The sequence below is a fragment of the Rutilus rutilus genome (genome assembly GCF_951802725.1).
Source record: "Rutilus rutilus genome assembly, chromosome: 6".
Classification (NCBI taxonomy): Eukaryota; Metazoa; Chordata; class Actinopteri; order Cypriniformes; family Leuciscidae; genus Rutilus; species Rutilus rutilus.
In genome coordinates, this window is record NC_140214.1 from 27,140,745 (window position 1) to 27,161,193 (window position 20,449).

At 36.6% G+C, this 20,449-nt stretch overlaps 2 protein-coding genes across 5 annotated transcripts; one reads left to right on the forward strand and one right to left on the reverse strand.

Annotated features, from left to right (window-relative positions):
- The first annotated feature begins 464 nt into the window (after nt 1-464).
- Nucleotides 465-9,723, forward strand: mrpl37 (mitochondrial ribosomal protein L37). Its single transcript, XM_084412187.1, has 7 exons — nt 465-973; nt 2,083-2,266; nt 5,591-5,706; nt 6,982-7,167; nt 7,352-7,503; nt 8,126-8,329; nt 9,435-9,723. Exons 1-7 carry the CDS (start codon nt 601-603, stop codon nt 9,510-9,512), a joined length of 1,293 nt encoding a protein of 430 aa, XP_084268313.1. The 5' UTR covers nt 465-600; the 3' UTR covers nt 9,513-9,723.
- Nucleotides 9,712-18,560, reverse strand: ssbp3a (single stranded DNA binding protein 3a). 4 transcript variants are annotated; one of them, XR_014627722.1, is made up of 14 exons: nt 18,453-18,560; nt 16,997-17,056; nt 16,859-16,913; nt 16,643-16,716; nt 15,509-15,570; nt 14,024-14,072; nt 13,896-13,931; nt 13,749-13,815; nt 13,554-13,624; nt 13,393-13,462; nt 13,230-13,258; nt 10,908-11,009; nt 10,734-10,821; nt 9,712-9,924 (listed from the first exon to the last, which is right to left on the reverse strand). XR_014627722.1 is itself a non-coding variant. In XM_084412189.1 (13 exons), exons 1-13 carry the CDS (start codon nt 18,504-18,506, stop codon nt 10,792-10,794), a joined length of 759 nt encoding a protein of 252 aa, XP_084268315.1. In that variant the 5' UTR covers nt 18,507-18,560; the 3' UTR covers nt 9,712-10,791. The 4 variants fall into 4 exon arrangements, 2 of the variants coding, with proteins under 2 accessions (XP_084268315.1, XP_084268314.1); XR_014627723.1 differs by having other exon boundaries at nt 15,509-15,594; XM_084412189.1 differs by having other exon boundaries at nt 9,712-10,821.
- Nucleotides 18,561-20,449: the final 1,889 nt, after the last annotated feature.

Here is a 20,449-nt window from a genome sequence, read left to right on the forward strand (position 1 = left end):
ATACATGAAAACAATAATATAAAAAATATTATACTTTATATTTTGTTACATGTTACATAGGCCTATATGATTTAAAAACCACCAAATGGCACACAAATATTACGGTTTATATTATATTATATTATATTATATTATATTATATTATATTATATTATATTATATTATATTATATTATATTATATGTAAAAAGCTTTCAAGAAGACTTTCAAAAACATTTTATTGTACACATATTTTGTTACACATAAATTGCATTTAAACACCACCAACACCAAGTCATTTTGGAATGGCAAGAAAATAGGTTTAGATAGATTTACATTATGAACACAGATCAGTGCCTTTGAGTCCGATCTATTTTTTACAGTCTTTGAGTCCGATGCAGCTTCAGACCTGAAAATCTGCACTGATCAATAGATGGCAGTGATGACGCGTAATCAACACGACATTCACTGACTCCAGAAGAAGACACTCACTGCGTGACGTCACACAATCATGGCCGCCTCCTGAGTGCAACGAGAAAATGTCATAGCGACGAGCATCATTGTATAGTTGTTTTTTGGCTAATATATACATTTTAGACATCTGTTGTATACTTTTGGTAAAATGTTTAACGCAACAGTGCAACGAATAAGGACACCGGCATTTAAAATAACTAAAAACTGCAAATCAAAAGACTGTCATAGTGTCCTCTACATGATTCCTCATGGACGTCGCTTCTTGTCCACCAGCTCTTGTTTATATGGGAAGATTCTTCCGAGGAAAAAACCTCGGGTGGTCCACGAAATAGCCGGGCTGGAGCCGATCACTTATGCTGACAGGATGCACTTTGTACCTGGACTGGCAAAGCCTAGGTTTCCTCCCTGGGACCGTGGATGGAAAGACCCGAGTCACTATACGTCCCCTAAACTAGAAGACATGCCTCTGCATAAAGACAAACCCTGTTACATGTTTAATCAGAGGACGAATGTGCTGGAAGGTAGTGATAGTTTTTTCTGTGTATTGTTGTGGGTGAAAATTGGGAAATTTAAGATATTTCATTTTTTTCTCTCACGATAACAGTGTATAGACACACACATTTATATATACATATACACACTACCGTTCAAAAGTTTGGGGTCAGTAAGATTTTTTAATGTTTTTAAAAGAAGTATCTTCTGCTCATCAAGGCTGCATTTATTTGATAAAAAACAATGAAAAAAACAGTAATATTGTTAAATTTTATGACAATTTAAAATGACTGTTTTCTATTTTAATATAGGCTATTTTAAACTGTAATTTATTACTGTGATCAAAGCTGAATTTTCAGCATCATTACTCCAGTCTTCAGTGTTACATGATCCTTCAGAAATCATTCTAATATGATGATTTTATGCTCAAGTAACATTCATTATTATTATCAATGTTGAAAACAGTTGTGTATTATTTTTTTTTTTCAAAATCTTTGATGAATAGAAAGTTCAAAAGAACAGCATTTATTTAAAATAAAATATTTTCTAACATTATAAATGTCTTACTGTAACTTTTGATCAGTTTAACTCATCCTTGATGAATAAAAGTATTTACCGGTATTTATTTTATTTATTTACCCCAAAAATAAAATAAAAATTCGTACTGACCCCAAACTTTTGAAAGGTAGAGTTTAATGTTACAAAAGCTTTAGATTTCAGATAAATGCTGTTCTTTTGAACTTTCTATTCATCATAGCATCATGAAATAAAAATGTAAATAACTGTTTTCAACATTGATAATAATCATAAATGTTTCTTGAGCATCATTCTGAAGGATCATGTGACACTGAAGACTGGAGTAATGATGCTGAAAATTCAGCTTTGATCACAGGAATAAATTACACTTTACTGTATATTCACATAGAAAACAGCTGGTTTAAATTGGAATAATATTTCACAATATTACTGTTTTTGTTTGTATTTTTAATCAAATAAATGCAGCCTTGGTGGTGAGCAGAAGATACTTCTTTTAAAAACATTAAAAATCTTACTGACCCCAAACTTTTGAACGGTAGGTATAACTTTGGTTTGATATGTGTGTAACAGCGGATAATATATGATTGTGATCTGTTTGTAGGTGTTCGACAAGCCCTCTGGCTCAGTAAGTCAGTCATCATTAAAGGTTTACCCGCTCAGATTCTCGCCCTGGCTGAAGATCCAGCCAATCAGATTGAGAATCAAGATGAGAGAGTACAGGACGCCATTAAAAACTCCAGGCTGTGGGACACTACAGAACCCCGGCCGCCCAGAGACAGGTTCTGGTGGGTACCCTGTCCTCATTTCTGATCACGTTTCTATAGTGTATAGAAACAAGGCTTCTTTAATACAATGGTCTTGTCATAAATGCAACTCCTTAATTAGCAATTGATCATAAAATGGCTAGACAGCCTATCAAGACACTAGCAGCTTTTTCATTAAACCAGAACACATTTACTCCACTGACCTTTTTTATCAGTACATTTTTGTAGAGTTGTTGAGTTTGTATTATTGCTGAGAAGCCCAACAACATATTGTGTATTTTACATAATTTCTTACTGCTAAATGATTCCAGAATTTAAACCGCCCTTACTTGCTTCACACAAAAATGAAAATTGTCATAATTTACTCACACAAAAGTGAGTTGAAACACAAAAGAAGATATTTTTGATGTTCTATCATAATTTCTGTACATCTATTGAAAATCCAACCAGAATTTTCAAGCTTCAAAAAGTTCAGTAAGACATTGTAATCCTTATGTTTTGGGCAGTTTAATCCAAGTATATATAATGCTGTATATGGTGAATAGATTTAATTTGTTCACATATAAACATTGATCAGTGCACATCCAATATGGTAATCGGAAGCTCAAACATGCTTGTTTGGCGTGTGAGAACCAATCAGGTTTGTTCTCATGTGTCAAGCAAGAATGTTAATTAGCAAGTCTTAATAACCTAACAGTTATTTTTGTTTACTGTTAACAAAAATTAAATGATAGAAACTAGGGGTGGGACATAATATCCATAGGGCAATATATTGTTGTCCTTCTCCGTGCAACACGAGAATCGACACGTTAGCGCCAACTATCGATATTTGAATGAATAAAATAAGGTGCTCTAAACAGATTTCCCTGCTCCCAGTGTTGCTACTTCATGGCTCCTCAAGGTAGCGCTCAACACATGAATGACGGAAACCTGAATATAAGTTAACTAGCCTGAGATAAAGAGGTTTTTAATGGGATGGCGGACAGCAGTGTGAGTAAAATAATAGATGCCCCAGCCACGTTTAAGTCCAAAGTCTGGACCCACTTCAGCTTTTAAAACATTTATGGGGACAAACATGTTGTAAATAGACATCTTTGACGCTCTTCTCCGAGCGCTTACACGGATACACACGGGACAGTTTTAAAGCAGGCGTCTATCAGCGGAAAGCCTGCTTTCAAACGCTCCCGTGTGTGTCTGTGTAAGCGCTCGGAGAAGAGCGTCAAAGATGTCTATTTACAACATGTTTTTGAAGCGTTGATCATTGTAGCCAATCACAGACACAATGGCCAATCAGATGTTTAAGAATCCGTTCAACAGTGCTCAAAATGCTAGGGGGAAATGCTGGTATCGTCACATTATTAAAATTTTAAAATACCCAAGTTGGTACCTTTGACAACACTATTCTCAGGGGTTTTTTTAAAGAAAGCTGGTAAACACTGAGATGTTCCCAGAGAGGTTGGTACATTTTTAAATGTACCAGGTTTATATAAAATAAGCTGATAAGCAGGTAAATGTGTCAGTTAACACACAAAGAAAATGTTAAGCTTTTAAAAAGTATAAGCATTAAATGTGTAATTCACTTAAAATGTTCAATTTAATTTACTTTTTGTGCTGTTTTCTAACAGTTTGGACTTTAATAAAGAGAGAAAACCTGCACTTAACCTTTTCACGGGCATTTATACACAGCTATTATAGGATTGTCTAGCAATATATTGATTATCGCAGAATTGCTGTATCGTGATATTATCGGTATTGTGAGCCATGCATCGATTGGTGTATCGTGACGTATCATGAGGTACCCTGTGATTCCAAACCCTAGTAGAAACAGAAAATTACTTTCATTTTAAGATTGTCTGGTTGCTCTGATTTAAAGTGCCCCTATTATGCTTTTTCAGATATTTCCCTTCATGCATTGTGTAATATAGTCTTACTTCCAGCATGATCCTACGTAGGCTTGTAACACATTTGCATAATGTGTCTTCATTGGCTGCCCGTGAACAATGTGTACTTTGACCCTCAAACACTGTAGATGCAGCTGAGACTGGAGTTTAGTTTGTGTTGTCCACACTTAAAAATTTTTTTTTGGTTTTATTTGTTTAATTTCTGCATGCACTTCAAAAGGATGAGATTCGCGCTGGGATTGATACAGAAAAACTGACATAATCGTTACTGTTCATATCACTGTGTATACAAGCGCTGAGGAAGGAAGATCCACAGCTGAAATTCAGACGTTGTAAATGGCATTTGGTTTCCGTCACAAGCTATAAGTGGTAGACCAATCACAACAGACTGACTGAGCCATCTGACCAATCAGAGCAGAGCAGACTCTCGGACAAGTGGGGTTTAGAGAAGTGACGCTACAATGTATATAATGAGAAAATTAGTGTGTTTTTTTACTTGAATGCATGTTAACATATTGAAGGAGACAAAAAAAATAGCATAATAATTCAAGTAACCTCCCAGATTTGTTCTTCTAAAAAAAAAAAACAATCACAGTTGTCCTTTTTGTGGTGTTTAGGTGAGGGTAAATCTGGTATGTTATAGGCAGATGGAACAGCGTATGGTGCAACTGAATAAACACTCGTTTTATAGGAGCCTGCTGGGTTTCATTTAAAATAATGTAAGTGTATATATTATTATGAATATAATTTTATCTCAATTAAAATGCAAAAAACATACAATTCCAGTTTCTGTGAATAATATAATATTCTTGTTCTAGTTTAAGATGGGCATGTTTAATAGCATTATATAGATAGTCAGCCATATATCACAAATGTACCATTGCTACCATAAACATGCAGCTCATTCTGTTCATCTCTGCACCATAAACAGACCCGCGGCTGAATGAAGCGCACACTGCAGCTACCGTCCCCTCTAACCCAGCACTTCATAATTGGCTCAACAGCTTCAATATGGAAGGTGGCATTTGGCCCGGTCCGCGGCGCTCTGATGGAGTGTTGAATTTAATGACGGTCATTAAACACGGGCCGGTCTGCATTCCCAGCAGGCAGCGGCTCTGTAAAGCCTTTATTAATTAATACTGCTCCTGGGAGGTCTGCCATTCATAAGAGCCTCTTTGATATCTCTCATCTCCCCGGTTAAAGTCTGCCCTTTGGTGGCTGTTTTATCTCCCAACTACTGCTGGCCCTTAACATTTTCCTTCTCACAAAAACCCGTCACAGCACGAGCACGAAAAGGCCATATTGACATTGACACGAAGTGACATTACACTCGGGAACATACGTTTGGTGAATTGGGAATGTTCCCGTTCTGTTCTGTATGAAGCATCAGATGGGTAAAAGAAGGTGTTTTATGTGGTAAACAGTATTTTATTTTCCTCTGTAGTCCCTCGCTCTTGCACAGACTGCTTCACCTGTGTGGCGGCCTGCAGGTCACTCGTCCTGAGCTGGCCAAGAGGATTCTTGCTGAGAAATACAGTTTGGCAGCGACCTGGAGGAGAGGTGGGTGTACATTGGGCCGCATTCTCTTCAGTCTGTGTCTAGATTTTTGCATTTAGGTGCATTTATGCACATCTTCTGCTATTAGCAGTAAGTAGTCGACCAAATATTGTATTTGTTTTTTAAATTGCCAATATGGATGTATACACATTACACAGACTAACGTTCAGAAGTTTGGGAAAGATGAGATTTTAAAATGTTTAAATACAGTAAAAATCTTTGATGAAATGGAAACAGAATTTATATGAAATCTAAATATTTTAAGATAATTGTCTTTAATGTAATTTTTGATGATTTTTAACAGGTCTTTGCTAAAAAAAAAATTACGCTATAACATTTGGTTTTAAAATGGCATACAGAAAATAATGATCGCAAATGAGATGTACACAAAATTGTGGGAATTTAATGCACACATTTTTACACAACGTTTACTCGTTTATAAAAATTACAATATTTTTTGAAAACAGAAAAACACTTTTTTTTACATTTTCACTGGGCACAATTTTGACATTGATACCATATAGGGAAAAACTGCCATTTTTTTATATTATCTCATAATTTGGCCGCATGTGTATTAGGCTGCTGTCACTTTAAGACCTGACGCACTGACCCATTATGCTGTTACACATGTGTTTTCTTTCTCAACTGCTGTGTTTACGTGAATACTCGCCAAGACCGGCATTTTGACATTTTGTGTGTATTTGACTGTTTAAGTGCAATAAGCAGTGGGAAAAAAACCCTCAATTTAGTACTGAGAGGTTTTATGTGCGCGCATTTTGGGTGTGAGCACAAAATCTGTGGGAATGAGTCAAATTATGCCACGCCGAAATTCCAAGCCCTGTAACACAAACAATGTTCATTCGGAGCAAATGAAACGAGTGAGTGAGCGGAGGCGGGTGTGTGTGTGTTAACTCGCTGTCTGAGAGATCATGAGAGAGCGAGAAAGCAATGTATCGAAAGCTGGTATCATGTGTCTATTCTGCCAAAAATTTGTATCTGAAGTGTTCTAGATATTTCAGTATCGATATAAAAACAGTATCACTAAATTGCACTTAGTTCATTATTTCAGATGTCTTTTCAAAAGACAATTGAAAAATGAATATATATTATATATAAAGTTCAACCTGCCAAAGTGGCTAGTAGGAGTGACTTGGTGGATTGGCGGGTGTTAATGTCAAGCCCTGCTTTTTATTTATTTTATTGAAAACGCTGTATGTAGATCAAAACCGGGGAAGAGGCACTTCTGTTACTTACTCTGCAAAACTCATCTGTTTCCAGGAGAGGACGTGTTCCAGGTCAGAGGTCAGAACGGGTTGCTGTTGAACTCCATGACCCCTGTACCTGTGTTGGCTGGAGAGGAGCAGATCCAGAGCACTGCTGATCAGGCTCTGGAGACCTTCTACCCCATCGCGCCCACCATCGACCTGCAGCGCACACACGTCTACCAGGAGAAGAACGACACAGGTCAGCCGCCGGCTTCATTCGTGCTCGCTCACAGCGAGTTCCTGAAACAAAGCAACTGGAACTCATTAATTACAGCTGTCAATCAGTCAGTGTTCCTGTGTTTGAATCATGCCTAGTTTGAGATCATGTCCACGTTAGGGGAATGAGAAGTATTGGCGGTTCATTGCTTGTTTCCTTTCGCCAGGTTTCAGAGAGGGCTATCCTTACCCTCATGCCCACACTCTCTTCCTGATGGAGATGGGAAACACCCCAAAGCTCTTCCCTGAGCAGCTCCGTGCTAAGATGGTAATGTTCGCCTTTGGAAACGCGCTGGCCCGAGCACAGGCCCTGTATGGGGTAAGATCCTTACATCTTTAAAAGATTCATTAGAACTATTGATTAGGGCTGGACAATATATTGAGTGTTTACGATGTACACTACTGTTTTTTTTTATAATATATATATATATATATTAGAATTATATATTGAATAATTTAGAAATATATATATTTAAAGTAAATACTATTATTCGGCAAGGATGCATTAAGCTTTCCAAAAGTTAGCAAGACTTTTACAGTTTTACTAAATTGAAAAAAAAAAAAAAATAGGTAAAAGAAATAATGTTTTTTTGTACGTTTTCATTAAAGAATCCTGAAAAAAACACACAAAAAAAAAAACAGAATCATTCCACAGAGCCGTGTAATAATATTATATAATATTAATTGCAAGTTCAAACTGTTTCAATGAATTGACTGAAATAAATAGTGCCGTTTGTTACTGTTTGGTTATATTGGTGCATAAATAAACGTACTTCTAGATCACCCATCCTTGTGCTTATTTAGAGAAAAACATGTCAATGACATTCCTTGATTGTTTACTGTACTTTACTCCTTGCATTAATTGAAATGACTTGAGTTTGTCAATAATAACAAAGCAAAAAAGGAAGTTTACAGACAGATGTCCTCTGGTCTTCCTGCAGAAAGAGCCCAGAGTTCTGGAGAAGCCCATCGTGGTGCAGAGCGTGGCCACTAACGGCCGTCTCTTCCAGTTCGTGGTGTTTCAGCTCAACACCACCGACCTGCAGTCCGACAGCGGAGTGAAGAATCTGGTGTGGGTGGACGAGGACCAGCCTCTCTATGGGTTTGCCAAGGTCTGGCCTTTTATCAAGAAGAAAGTCGTCAAGGTAAAGAGTCGAGTTCGTTCAGATACATTTACTTTGTCCATCAAAATAGCATTATGTGGACTTCCAACGGTAGAGAAAAACTGCCAAAGTTACAGTAGTGTTCATGAAGCCTCTGGAACCTGCCAGTTATGATAAGGGGCGTCACATTTCCAACACATGCTCTAAGTGGTAGACCAATCACAACAGACTAGGGCCGACTGACTAATCAGAGCAGACTGTGCTTTTCTTAAGGCGAAGGAAAGAAACTAAAACCATTTAGACAGAAGGTGAAAACAGGTCTTTAAATCCTGTAAAGTTATTTTAGTAGATCCCCATAGCAATGTTATGAACCTTTAAAATAGGGGCCCTTTAATACTTTTATTCAGCAAGGATGCTGATTGTGACAGTGAAGACATTTACAGTGTTACAAAAGATTTCAAATAACTGCTATTCTTTTGAACTTTCTATTCATCAACTAATCCTGAAAAAAAATGTGTCATGGTTTATACAAAAATATTAACCAGCAACACAACTGTTTTCAACATTGGTAATAATAAGAAATGTTTCTTGAGCTGTAAATCAGCATATCAGAGTGATTTCTGAAGGATCATGTGACACTGAAGACTGGAGTAATGATGCTGAAAATTCAGCTTTGCCATCATAGGAATAAATTACATTTTAAAATATATTCAAATAGAAAACAGTTATTTTAAATTGCAATATTATTTCACAATATTACTGTTTTTACTGTAGTTTGATCAAATAAATGCAGCCTTGGTGAGCAGAAGAGTCATCCGTCAGAAACTATGTGGCCTCTCCATCAAAAATGTGAACTTCAGTTAATGCCAAGTTTCTTATTTTTGGTTAAACATTGAGTTATGCATTTGTTTTGACTTCGGCGAGTTGTGCTGTGCACTGCAGAAAGCCACCATTTATTTTGGTTTACAAAGAAACATTACCTGCTTTGAAAGTCCTGACCAATACGTGGAATGCTGTGGTCAACAAATCAGAATTCCAGTAATTGAGTTGTGAAATATAAGAAGGTGGTGTGAAGTTTTCTGTTTTGTGTGACCTCAGTCGTTATTGTTGGTTTGCTGACTGAACATGTCGTGCTCTTCATTTGTAGGTCCCTGCTGGTTTGTCAGGATATCAGCCTAACACTTTCAAGAAGTTCCTGGCACTCTACCTACATGGAGCAGCGTGAACAGAACAGCACCTCTGCCAAAATTATCACCACACTTCAATATCTCATTAAAATCCCATAAATGGAAATAAATAATTCTGAATATTAAGTCTAATCATGACTGTTCCTTTGAATGTCTCATATCTAATACTGACAGAAACATTTGTCTTATAATATATATGTATGTTTATTTGCAGAAGACATGAGACCGAAACAAGAGTGGTATGAACTGAAAAATAATTTAATCATAAAAATTACACAAGTCATTTTACTGCGTCTTCCAAAGAACATAATGTACGTCGTAAAGGCTAAACAACATGGTGTAACAGGTCACGAGTGGCCATACAGCATCATGACAGACTAGAGAAAACTTGAAAAGATATATAGTTAAATAACTGTCCTTTGGGTGTTTGCCGCACGTCTTCAACTGTGCCTAAAAGCAAACAGCAATGGGTCAGAAACACAATATAACAGCACAAGGACAATGAGAACTAAGCCAGTGTGAAAAGATGCAGTGTTATATGATAAAGTGTTGTTGCGTTTGGCTGAACTGCCATCCAAAAATAATCTCACGTCATCTGAGGTTACCATTAAAAAGTGGAAAATGGCATGAATGTCTCATGTTAGGTGTCGTGCCAGTCTTATGGCTCATTACAAAAGGCTTCTGCAGTAAAATCTACTGTTATAAAACAAGAAGACATGAAACCAAAGAAAACAAAATGTTAATTTTGCTAGCATTCCCAAGTATGCGACGAAAGGAAGGACAGCAGATTTGCTTGCGATTCCCATTGGCGCATATCATCAAATCCGCCGTAGCCAATGCCGTTCCTCTGGATTAAGTCATTTTCAAGGAAGCCATTACAGTGCGATGAACTTGTTGCGAAGCTTTTTAAGAGATCAGAGACTAGATCCTAAAATACTCTAATGGAATGTTACACAGACGCTGTAGAAGAAGCACATGGCATTCTGCACTACATCCACAGTGTGAATATTGTCACGGTCCCGACGGTTTGACATCCATCTAACGAAAAGAAGCAAATTTACCTCGGTCTTGTCCTGTGTGGGCTTCTATGTTAAAATGATACGAAAATATTAAAGTGGTTTAAAATGAGGGAGCTCCCATCTCAGACAGGTCCTTCCTGGAAGCAGATTTCATCTGTCCGTACTGAAATCAGGAGCATGCACCTCATCCAGAGCTGCGGTGGGATTTGGTTCTCATAGATGTGTGAGATTAAGACTCACTCTGGTCCCTGGTCTTTGAGACGCCTAGATGCGGCGTCTTGGAGCTGAAGCTCGTCCTTCACACACTCATTGTCATTGTCGGTGAGTACTGAAGAGAGATGGAACCATTGATTTAGACAGAAGCCCATAAATTCATCGTTATCATGTCATGTGTTCGTGTGTGCTGGCGCTCACGCTTTCGTTTTGGAACGAGTGAAGGAAGCTTCCACCCAGTTCACTGTCGTCTCGTGGCGTTCCTGGCGGGTTACTCATGCCACTCAGGTTATTAGGGGAGTTCTGAGATTGTAAAGAAAAAACACCAAGATGTCAGTCGGTGGTATCCGTCATTATAAAATGGATTGTTCCGATCCTTCATTATGGTCAAAGCCGTTGTAAAACACTCTATAAACAAACACGTGTGACCTCATTACATCAGTATAACTGTTCTGTTTTGCTTGGCAACCATTCTGCTGTATGTTTTAGATGGAATGTTTTTTGTTTTTTTTCTGAGGATTAAATGTGTAATTATAGATGAGTAATAGCCATCATTACCAAGATTAAGTAGGCGGCCTATATGATGAGTCTTGAGTAGCACAAACTACATAGCACAAACAACCTGTAATTTATATAAACTTTACACAAATCCATTATACAGGATTTCCACACCTTTTGACTAATGTCCAGTATTTTATTAATCATTGCGATTGCATTCACGTCAGAAATGAGCAGAAAAAAGTATACTTCCATTTTCTAAATGTTTTGAAAATAAGTCTATCATGGTCACCAACACTGCATTTAAAAAAAAAAAAATATATATATAAAAAAAAAAAAAAAAAAAAAAAAATTATATATATATATATATATATATATATTTTTTTTTATATATATAGAGTGTATAATATATGGAAGCTTGTTTCCGCCACAAAAAAAAAAAAAATTAAATGATAATTGCGACTTTTTATCTCACAATTGCGAGTTTACATCTCGCAATTCTGACTTTATTTCTCAGAATTGCGAGATACAAAGTCAGAATTGCGTGAAATAAAGTCGCAATTGCGTGTTATAAAGTCAGAATTGTGAGATATAAAGTCAGAATTACGTGAAATAAAGTCACAATTGCGTGTTATAAAGTCAGAATTCTGACTTTTTTTCTCGCAATTGCGACTTTATATCACGCAATTCTGACTTTATAACACGCAATTGCGAGTTTATATCTCGCAATTCTGACATATTTTCTCAGAATTGTGAGATATAAACTCACAATTATGAGATATAAAGTCCAATTCTAAGGGAAAAAAAAAGAATTTTTTTTTTTTTTTTACCTCAGAATAGTTTATCTCACAATTCTGACTTTATAACACGCAATTGCGACTTTATATCATGCAATTCTGACTTTATATCTCCCAATTGCGTATTATAAAGTCAGAATTGCATGATATAAAGTCGCAATTGCGAGAAAAAAAGTCAGAATTCTGACTTTATAAGACGCAATTGCTACTTTATTTCACGCAATTCTGACTTTATATCTCACAATTCTGACTTTATATCTCACAATTCTGACTTTATAACACGCAATTGCGACTTTATTTCACGCAATTCTGACTTTATATCTCGCAATTCTGACTTTATAACACTCAATTGCGACTATTTCACGCAATTCTGACTTTATATCTCAAAATTCTGAGAAATAAAGTCAGAATTGCGAGATGTAAACTCGCAATTGTGAGATAAAAAGTCGCAATTATCTCTTAAAATGTTTTATTCTGTGGCGGAAACAAGCTTCCATAAAAATATTATTACAATTTAAAATATTTTAATATATTTTAAAATGTCAAATCTGAATTTTCAGCATCATTACTCTAGTCTTCAGTGTCACATGATCCTTCAGAAATCATTCTAATATGATGATTTGCTGCTCAAGAAACATTTCTTATTATTATTATTAAGTATAGCAGTTGTGCTGCTTGATATTTTTGTGGAAACATCATTATGTCTTTACTGTCACTTTTAATCAATTTAATGCATCCTTGCTGAATAAAATATTAATTTATTTTTTAAATAAAGAAAACTCATTAGTGAATATATTCTACACAGAAATTCCCAAGACTTAATATTTTATAATATTCCCAGATTTTTTCAAGCCTAGAAATTACTAATTTAAAATGACCTGATATTTCCACGTTTTCCATAAAAAAAAAAAAAACCATAATATTAATATATATAATAATAACAAAGTTGATTTTTTTTTTTTACTATTAAAAGACTTAATAAGCACTTTTATTTAAAGTGAAAAAATTTGTTAAAACTAAAATAACTTTAACTATGTTCATGTTTAGTTTAAAAATCCATTACAATACAGTACTTGCATTGGAAGTTTTGAAACTGTAAGATCAACCTATGCCAAAGCCCTCATTAAAGTTCAGTCTCAGACATATTCTAACACGAACAGACATGCTGTGCTAGTTTTCAGATCATTTCGACAGAAATAATAGGTCTAAATAATAGGTTGAATAATACCTTAGGGAGTCCATCTATGTCACCCGAACCTGTGAGAAAAGTAAAAATGAATAATTTGCAGATCTTTAGATCACACAATGTTCACTGATCTAATTGGGAGGGCAACAAAAACAAGCAATGTTTTGAAAAATTGATGTAGTTGCCATGGTGAATCGTGTTTTACCTAATGAGCCGTTCATGTGATGCGGCTCCAGTCCTCCCATTGGGCCGTCTGACCCTGGACCCATAGGAAACTACAAACACAGACGAGAGAGCATTTACAGGGAGATCAAACACACAATCCATGCAGCACACAGGAACATCAGGAGCAGTGGAGTAACTCACACTAGATCGGTTTCCTCCTGGTGGGACTGAGTTTATCAACGTGTAGAGGTTTTCACCCGAGTTAGTGGAGTCTGTCAACACAGAGGGGGAAGTCACCATGAAACTGTTCTCACGTCACGTGACCAGGCAGCAATGGGTCTTAAAGGGCCAGTGATGTTGGCAGTAGACCGAGATGTGAATGAGATAAGCCATTACCTGCTGGACTTGGCATGATGGGTGTTCCTGGAGGACATCCACCGCCTCCTGCTCCTCCTGGAGGACCCTGTGAAAGCAGGACAGCAGAAACTGAAGCCTTCATGACAGACAATATCATAAAAGAAGGAAAAAGAAACGCTCAGTTACCACGTATGTTCCTGGGGATGATGAGGAATATGGGATCTGTGAAGCCAAAAGTTTATTTGTCAGCCAGGTTTGCCAGATATCATCACTAATTCATTCTCTATATTATAATATGAGCTGAAGTATCTTACCGTGTTTCCATTATTAGGATTAGGCCACAGTCTGCCTGCTCCTGCTCCCCTGTACAGAGAAACACAGCCGTTTATATTTTGTAACGGTGATAAGAACATCAAATAAGTCTCAAGTGTACAAGTTGAAATAAAACTACAGAAAATAATTTCACTGATGATCTTTGCAGATCTGTGCCACTAGAGTTCAAGTGTCTTTATATAAAGATATTTATGTAATAAAGTGACACTTCAAAATCATAGGATTTGTCTCTGAAGTTCACTGTTAAATATTTAGTAAAGAACTGTAAAAACATTGTAAAGCTTTAAATTGGAAGTGTGCGTTTTTTTAAAATGTTAACCATATAAAGCCAACTGTATCATCATAGAAAATTTCGAAGGCCTCCAAATGATCATATGTCATCTGATTGATATTTTATACCTTTTAGCAAGTAAAAGGCCTTTTAGTTTAAAAATGTCCAGCTGCAGGTTCATGTGTCTTTTTGATGTAAAATCTTTACTGATTTTTATAAGGTAAATGTAAGATTGTTAATAAAAATTACTTACTGGACTGAAGCAACTTAGTTTTCCATGATTATCCATAAATGTTTTTTTTTTTTTTTTGAAAAATCACATTAAAATGTGAGTATCAAATATGATACATCAGGTTTTTGAGGAATGCTTTTTTGTAAAATTTCTCAACCATCACTATTGCATTGCATTATATGTTTTGCCCCCACAATAAATACTACAGAGCTTTGATTATAAAACTAAGCATTTAAATATCATCTTACTAAGACATTATTGGGAGCTATAGAGTGACACTGATGTTTTATGCAAGCAGTCTGCTATATGGATCTCACTGATTTACAAGTAATTCATTTTTTGCTCAGTTTGGCCCTCTAGATAAAATGTAGGTGTTTTCTGTTCCTCTTTGAATATGAGATCCATATTCTCACTAAATCATACTGAAAAAAATGATTCTTTGAATTTAAGCAATTTTTTTTTATGGTAAGTGGTTGCACACAATTGATTTTAGCTACATTTAAACAAATGCATTAAGTTGAACTAAAATTGATTAAGTTCAACTTAATGCATTTGTTTAAATGTAGCTAAAATCAATTGTGTGCAACCACTTACCATAATTTTTTTTATTAAATTCAATGGTGTATATCGAATATGATCCTCAACAAAAAACTAATATGCAAACCTTTTTTTTTTAGATTTCATTTTTGAAATATTTTGACTAAAGTTTCAATAAAATGTTCCATTAAAAAAAAAAAAAAAGATTTTCCAGACAGGTCAGGCTTTACAGGGTTAAATACTTCCTCCATTCCTAGTTTAATATGCAGAGACAACATAACCAAAGTAATCTTTATGTTAATCCCTCCTTTAATGTTTTGATTGCACCCAGAGACACTTTTCTGTTTGTTTGAGCATCCTGACCAGTCCGACACAGAGACATACACATGAAATCCCACAAATGCGATAGACTGGGAAAGTCCTTACATGTTCACGCCTGGCATTCCAGGGCCCATGGAGTTTGGAGGCCTCATTCCTCCGCCATAGTTCTGTAATGATAACCAAGGATCAGACTACGATGCCCAGCACCCGAGAGGACACCACGAGAGAGGAGAGAACAAGGACACGGTTAGTTTAGAGGAAAACAGGCTGAACATAACAAGGATTACGGCTGATATGAAAGAAGATTAATGCTGTAGTAAAGATGCCGTACGTGTGGATGCCGTACAAACGCTGAACGAGGACTGACTCAAGTTCAGAACACAAGAAATGCATTCAAATAATTGGTGTACGAGTAGGGTTGGGTGATATATATCGAATATTCGCAATATTTTCACAAATGATTTTGCTGAATTGAAATTTTGGTAGCACTTTATTTTACAGTCCCCATGTACAGACTATGTACTTATTGTAGCAATTACAATAACAGGGTAATAACTAGGTACTAACCCTGAACCTACCCCTAAACCTAACCTTAACCCATATAGTTGCCTTATATTAACCAGTACTTTCTTAGGCAAGTACACTGCAAGTACGAATATTGTAAAATAAAGTGCAACCTAAATTTAAGTAGAAAAAAATGCTGTTAGAGTTGGTAGGAAAGTGTCGATTTCAATGAATCGATTCAAAACTCTGATTCAACAATGCACTTGCATCATTCCTTGAAAATATTATAACTATATTTAAACCTTTACACACATAGGAAATAGAAATCATGCCTTAATTTTTACAAAATTTTTCCTGTATTTGACTCTTTTCAAAAACATTTAAAAGAAACTTACAGACACTAAACTTTTGAACATTAGTATAGTCTATTATGTTCATCTAGGCTGTATTTATTTGATCAAAATACAGTACAAACCGTAATATTGTGATATATTATTACAATTGAAAAGAGCTGTTATCTATCTGAATATATTATAAAATGTAATTTATTCTTTACTGATTGAATAAAAGTATTAATTTCTTCTCTCTTTATATATATATATTAAATGGTGAGGTAAAAAATATTGAGATATAGTTGTTTTAACTATATCACCTAGTCCTAGTGGTGAGCAACTCATTGATGGGGTCTAGGGCAACGATATTCAGGTTTTTGTGAATGACAGCATAAGATCAGACCTGTAGTCCCGGTCCCATTGGGCCCATTCCTCGAGGAACGTTCATTCTCTGCATGGTTGCCAAGTTTGGATGGCCTGAGCAAATAATAACCTCATTAAAAATTCAAAATTTAACAGACATGCACTTCACAATCAAAAATCAATGAAATGACAATGCTGAATTTGCACTTGCAGAGAAGTTGCCCATCAACAAACACTGATCTCATTAGTCTCTTACCTGTTGGTCGTGTAGGGTCCATCATGTTTGGAGGCAAAGGCTGCCCACCGGGAGGCTAAAGAAACAGAGACAGTCAGGTGCTAAAATAAGTCAGAGTAAATAAACTCGGTTGTTTGAAACATTTTTAACGCGACTTACCGGGTTACCCATTCTGATGGGCGGCCGAGGTCCTCCAGCATAGCGAGGAGACATAAAAGGCTGGAGAAACAGTGACATACAGTTTTAGCAATGTGACATATACAAAAGCTGACAGGGAGAAGGGGGGGAACGCGTGCCTAACCGATATCAGCAGAGAGAACGTGTGTGTTGTTACCTGTCCGTGCGCCCCCATCATGTTAGAGTTTGGAGGTAGCTGAGCGTGAGGGGAGGCTTGGGAACCAGGTGGTCCCTGCAGAGAGGGCGGGTGGGGGGAGCAAGTGGAGGTTGCCATAGTACCAGCAACGAAATGCCAAGAGAAAGACAGAGCAAAGTCAAAGACAGGACAGGACAGGTGAAAGCGACAGGTGCAGCAGATCCAGAGAACAGAGCCGAGGGTAAAGCTCAGAACTAGTCTGATGTGGAGCTGATATCAGTTTTGCTTTAAGACCCAATTATACTGGAAAGCAAGAGGCGACCCCACAATAATCAAGTGGCACCAAACTGATTATTGAACATAAATGTGATTAAAATCAAATATATTTATTAATTGATGAATATTATAAAAATGATTCATGGTATTAATCAATTAATAAATGACACAAATGGATGCACAGCTTTTGACATCAACAGCACAATGAATGGGAAGTACTTCCCTATAGACATTTATAATGTCACAAAAGATTTCTATTACAAATAAATGCTGTTCTTTTGAATTTTCTGTTCATCAAAGACAGTTTTTTTTTTCTTGCAGACAAAATTCAAGTCGTAATATGTTATGTTATGTTATTTTTTACAGAAAAAAAGAAAAAGAATAATGATAAAGAATATATTTTATAGTGTAAAAATGTCACCAATGTCACCACTAGAGGGCAATGGGGTTTAAGGGTAGTCAAAACATCCTCAAAAGGCACTTAACTGTTTCTCAAGTTTTCCTGTACACCCACTGATGCATGTTTCAAGACTTGCACAAACCAGTTCTATGTTCTGCATTCTCAGTCTCTGAGAATCCGTTCCCTTAAAGCCCTCGAAGGGTCATGACTCCATCTGCTCTGAGAAAGAGTTCTCCAAATGCTTCCTTCCATACGGTCATAATAAACATCATATCATCCATAAATCTTTTCCAAGAACTCATTAAGATATTTTGTCGAGTCACCCTCTCTGAAAACTCCCGAGTGATAAAGCGTTAACTCCGCTGCAACACATTTAGCAGGGCTACTCAGCAGGGCAACAGCGAGTCTGCTCTCAGAGTGGAGAATGAACATAACCCTGCCTTGCCATTAGCGGCTAATGGTCGCAATCAGACCGGTTCCCTGCAGACACTGGGCTTGGCAGATGACCAGAGACCGTGGCATAATGGTTCCTCTGTGAACCGCCGGCACATGTCTGTGCACCTGAGGGCTGCTAGTTAGATGGTTACGGATGGTTTATGGAGAAGGGCTGAGGAGGAGTGACCCACCTGAAAGAATCCGGGGGGCATGGGGCCACCTGGCATCCCGTCACCGGGGGGCATGTTGCCCAGGACTGGACTCGGTGCTGCAGCAGCGCTCTGTGATGACAGGGGAAAAAAACACGTCACGTTTTTTATTTAAAGAAAATACTTTTATTCAGCAAGGATGCATATAATAGATCAAATGTGACAGTAAAAAATATTTTTATTTCAAATAAATGCTGTTCTTTTTAACTTTCTAATCAAAGAATCCTGGATAAAAACTTTTTTCAACATTGATGATAATAAGAAATGTTTCTTGAGCAGCAAATCAGCGTGTGAGAATGATTTCTGAAGGATCATGTGACACTGAAGACTGGAGTAATGATGCTAAAAATTCAGCTTTGCATCACAGGAATAGATTTCATGTTAAAACATTAAAATATATAAAAAAAATATATTTCACAATATTACTGTTTATACTGTAAAGTTGTATGGCTGTGTAAATGGAATGCCAATGTGTATAATTCAATTCAATTCATCAGCTTTAGCATTTTAAGGTTAAAAACGTTTGACTGGAATGTATTCTGAGCAATCACAGATACAGATTTGCTGACATATTAGTAGGTCCAACATTTCAAAATCAGAGGTTTTATGGGGGACATTATATAATTCAAACGTAGCTGCACAGATATCAACGAGTCATGGCATGATCTCAGAATTCCCCTTTAATCTAATTACAGAATTTAAAAAATGTGAACTTCAGCCTAAACAGATTTATTTGAAGAAGAATCACTTTGAATGCATTTTAATGCCAAATTTTTCACAAAACACATATTTAGGGAATAATCACCCCTGGAAACAGCTGTGGTGAACATTGTGTCATGCTACAATTTTCAAAGCAAACCTGTAGTTTATTAGCCTGGGAAAACCCAGACAACTTCCGGCAAATTGATTTGCTCTGCAAGTAGTCTGGGCAAAGAGCTCATTCAAGCCCATTTCTAATCCGTCGAAATCGCGGCACCAATCAGAAACGTTGGGGCGGGCTTTACACGATGACGATCGCTCTGATTGGTTTTAGGTCTTATCCAATTGCGCCTAGAGGCATTTGAGCGACGTCCGTTGGTGAAGTGCACCAAATGCATTATTATATTCAAATTGCAAACACATGAGGACAGTCTCCATGAAAGACCCACTGGCAGATGAACGTGCTACTACATTTCTCTCCGAAACGGTAGGAAATTAAATTAGATTTAATAGAGGATTTTAACTGTGACAAGATGATTGACAGGGCAGTTTACGTGACAGGGTGCACGCGACAGATCCGTCCGATAAAGATGACGAAGTAGTATGTCCCAAAGCTTGCCTACTTTTTTGCTACACATTCACAAAAAGAGTACATACCTTTATGGCGTAGTGTAACTTAGGCGAATTGGGACGCAGCATATGGCTTTACACGATGACGATCGCTCTGATTGGTTTTAGGTCTATCCAATTGCGCCCAGAGGCATTTGAGCGACGTCCGTTGGTGACGCCCCTTTGGAAATGAGTTATTAATGAAGCTTTGCCAGACCATAACTCAGTTATTACTGAGAATGGTCTGGTTTTAACCAGGCTAGTTTATACCACATTAAACATTCAAAAGTTTTAAAACAGTTCAAAAGTTTGGAGTCATTTATTTTAAATTAACACTTTTATTCAACAAGGAGGATGCATTAAATTGATCAAAATTGGCAGTAAAGACATTTCTAGTCACAAATGATTTCTATTTCAATTAAAGGCTTTTGAACTTTCTATTCATCAGTGAATCCTGAAAGAAAATGGTATCACGGTCTCTACAAAAACATTAAGCACCACTGTTTGTGAATGATAAGAATAATGGATGTTTCTTGAGCATCAAATCATCATATTAAGAGTGATTTCTGAAGGCACATGTGACACTGAAGACTGGAGTAATGATGCTGAAAATTCAGCTTTGCCACCACTGATTTTACAATACATATTGAAATAGAAAACAGTTATTTTAA

What these genes read in the sequence shown, in the direction of transcription:
- mrpl37 (XM_084412187.1), top strand. Translation starts at nt 601, where the DNA reads ATGTTTAACGCAACAGTGCAACGAATAAGGACACCGGCATTTAAAATA. An exon ending in GAGGACGAATGTGCTGGAAG is followed by an intron (nt 974 to 2,082) that starts GTAGTGATAGTT and finishes ATCTGTTTGTAG; the next exon opens with GTGTTCGACAAGCCCTCTGG. An exon ending in GAGCACAGGCCCTGTATGGG is followed by an intron (nt 7,504 to 8,125) that starts GTAAGATCCTTA and finishes GTCTTCCTGCAG; the next exon opens with AAAGAGCCCAGAGTTCTGGA.
- ssbp3a (XM_084412188.1), bottom strand. Translation starts at nt 18,506, where the DNA reads ATGCCCCCCGGTGACGGGATGCCAGGTGGCCCCATGCCCCCCGGATTC. An exon ending in GGACCCTACACGACCAACAG is followed by an intron (nt 16,717 to 16,858) that starts GTAAGAGACTAA and finishes TTATTTGCTCAG; the next exon opens with GCCATCCAAACTTGGCAACC. An exon ending in ACATAGATGGACTCCCTAAG is followed by an intron (nt 11,010 to 13,229) that starts GTATTATTCAAC and finishes TTACAATCTCAG; the next exon opens with AACTCCCCTAATAACCTGAG.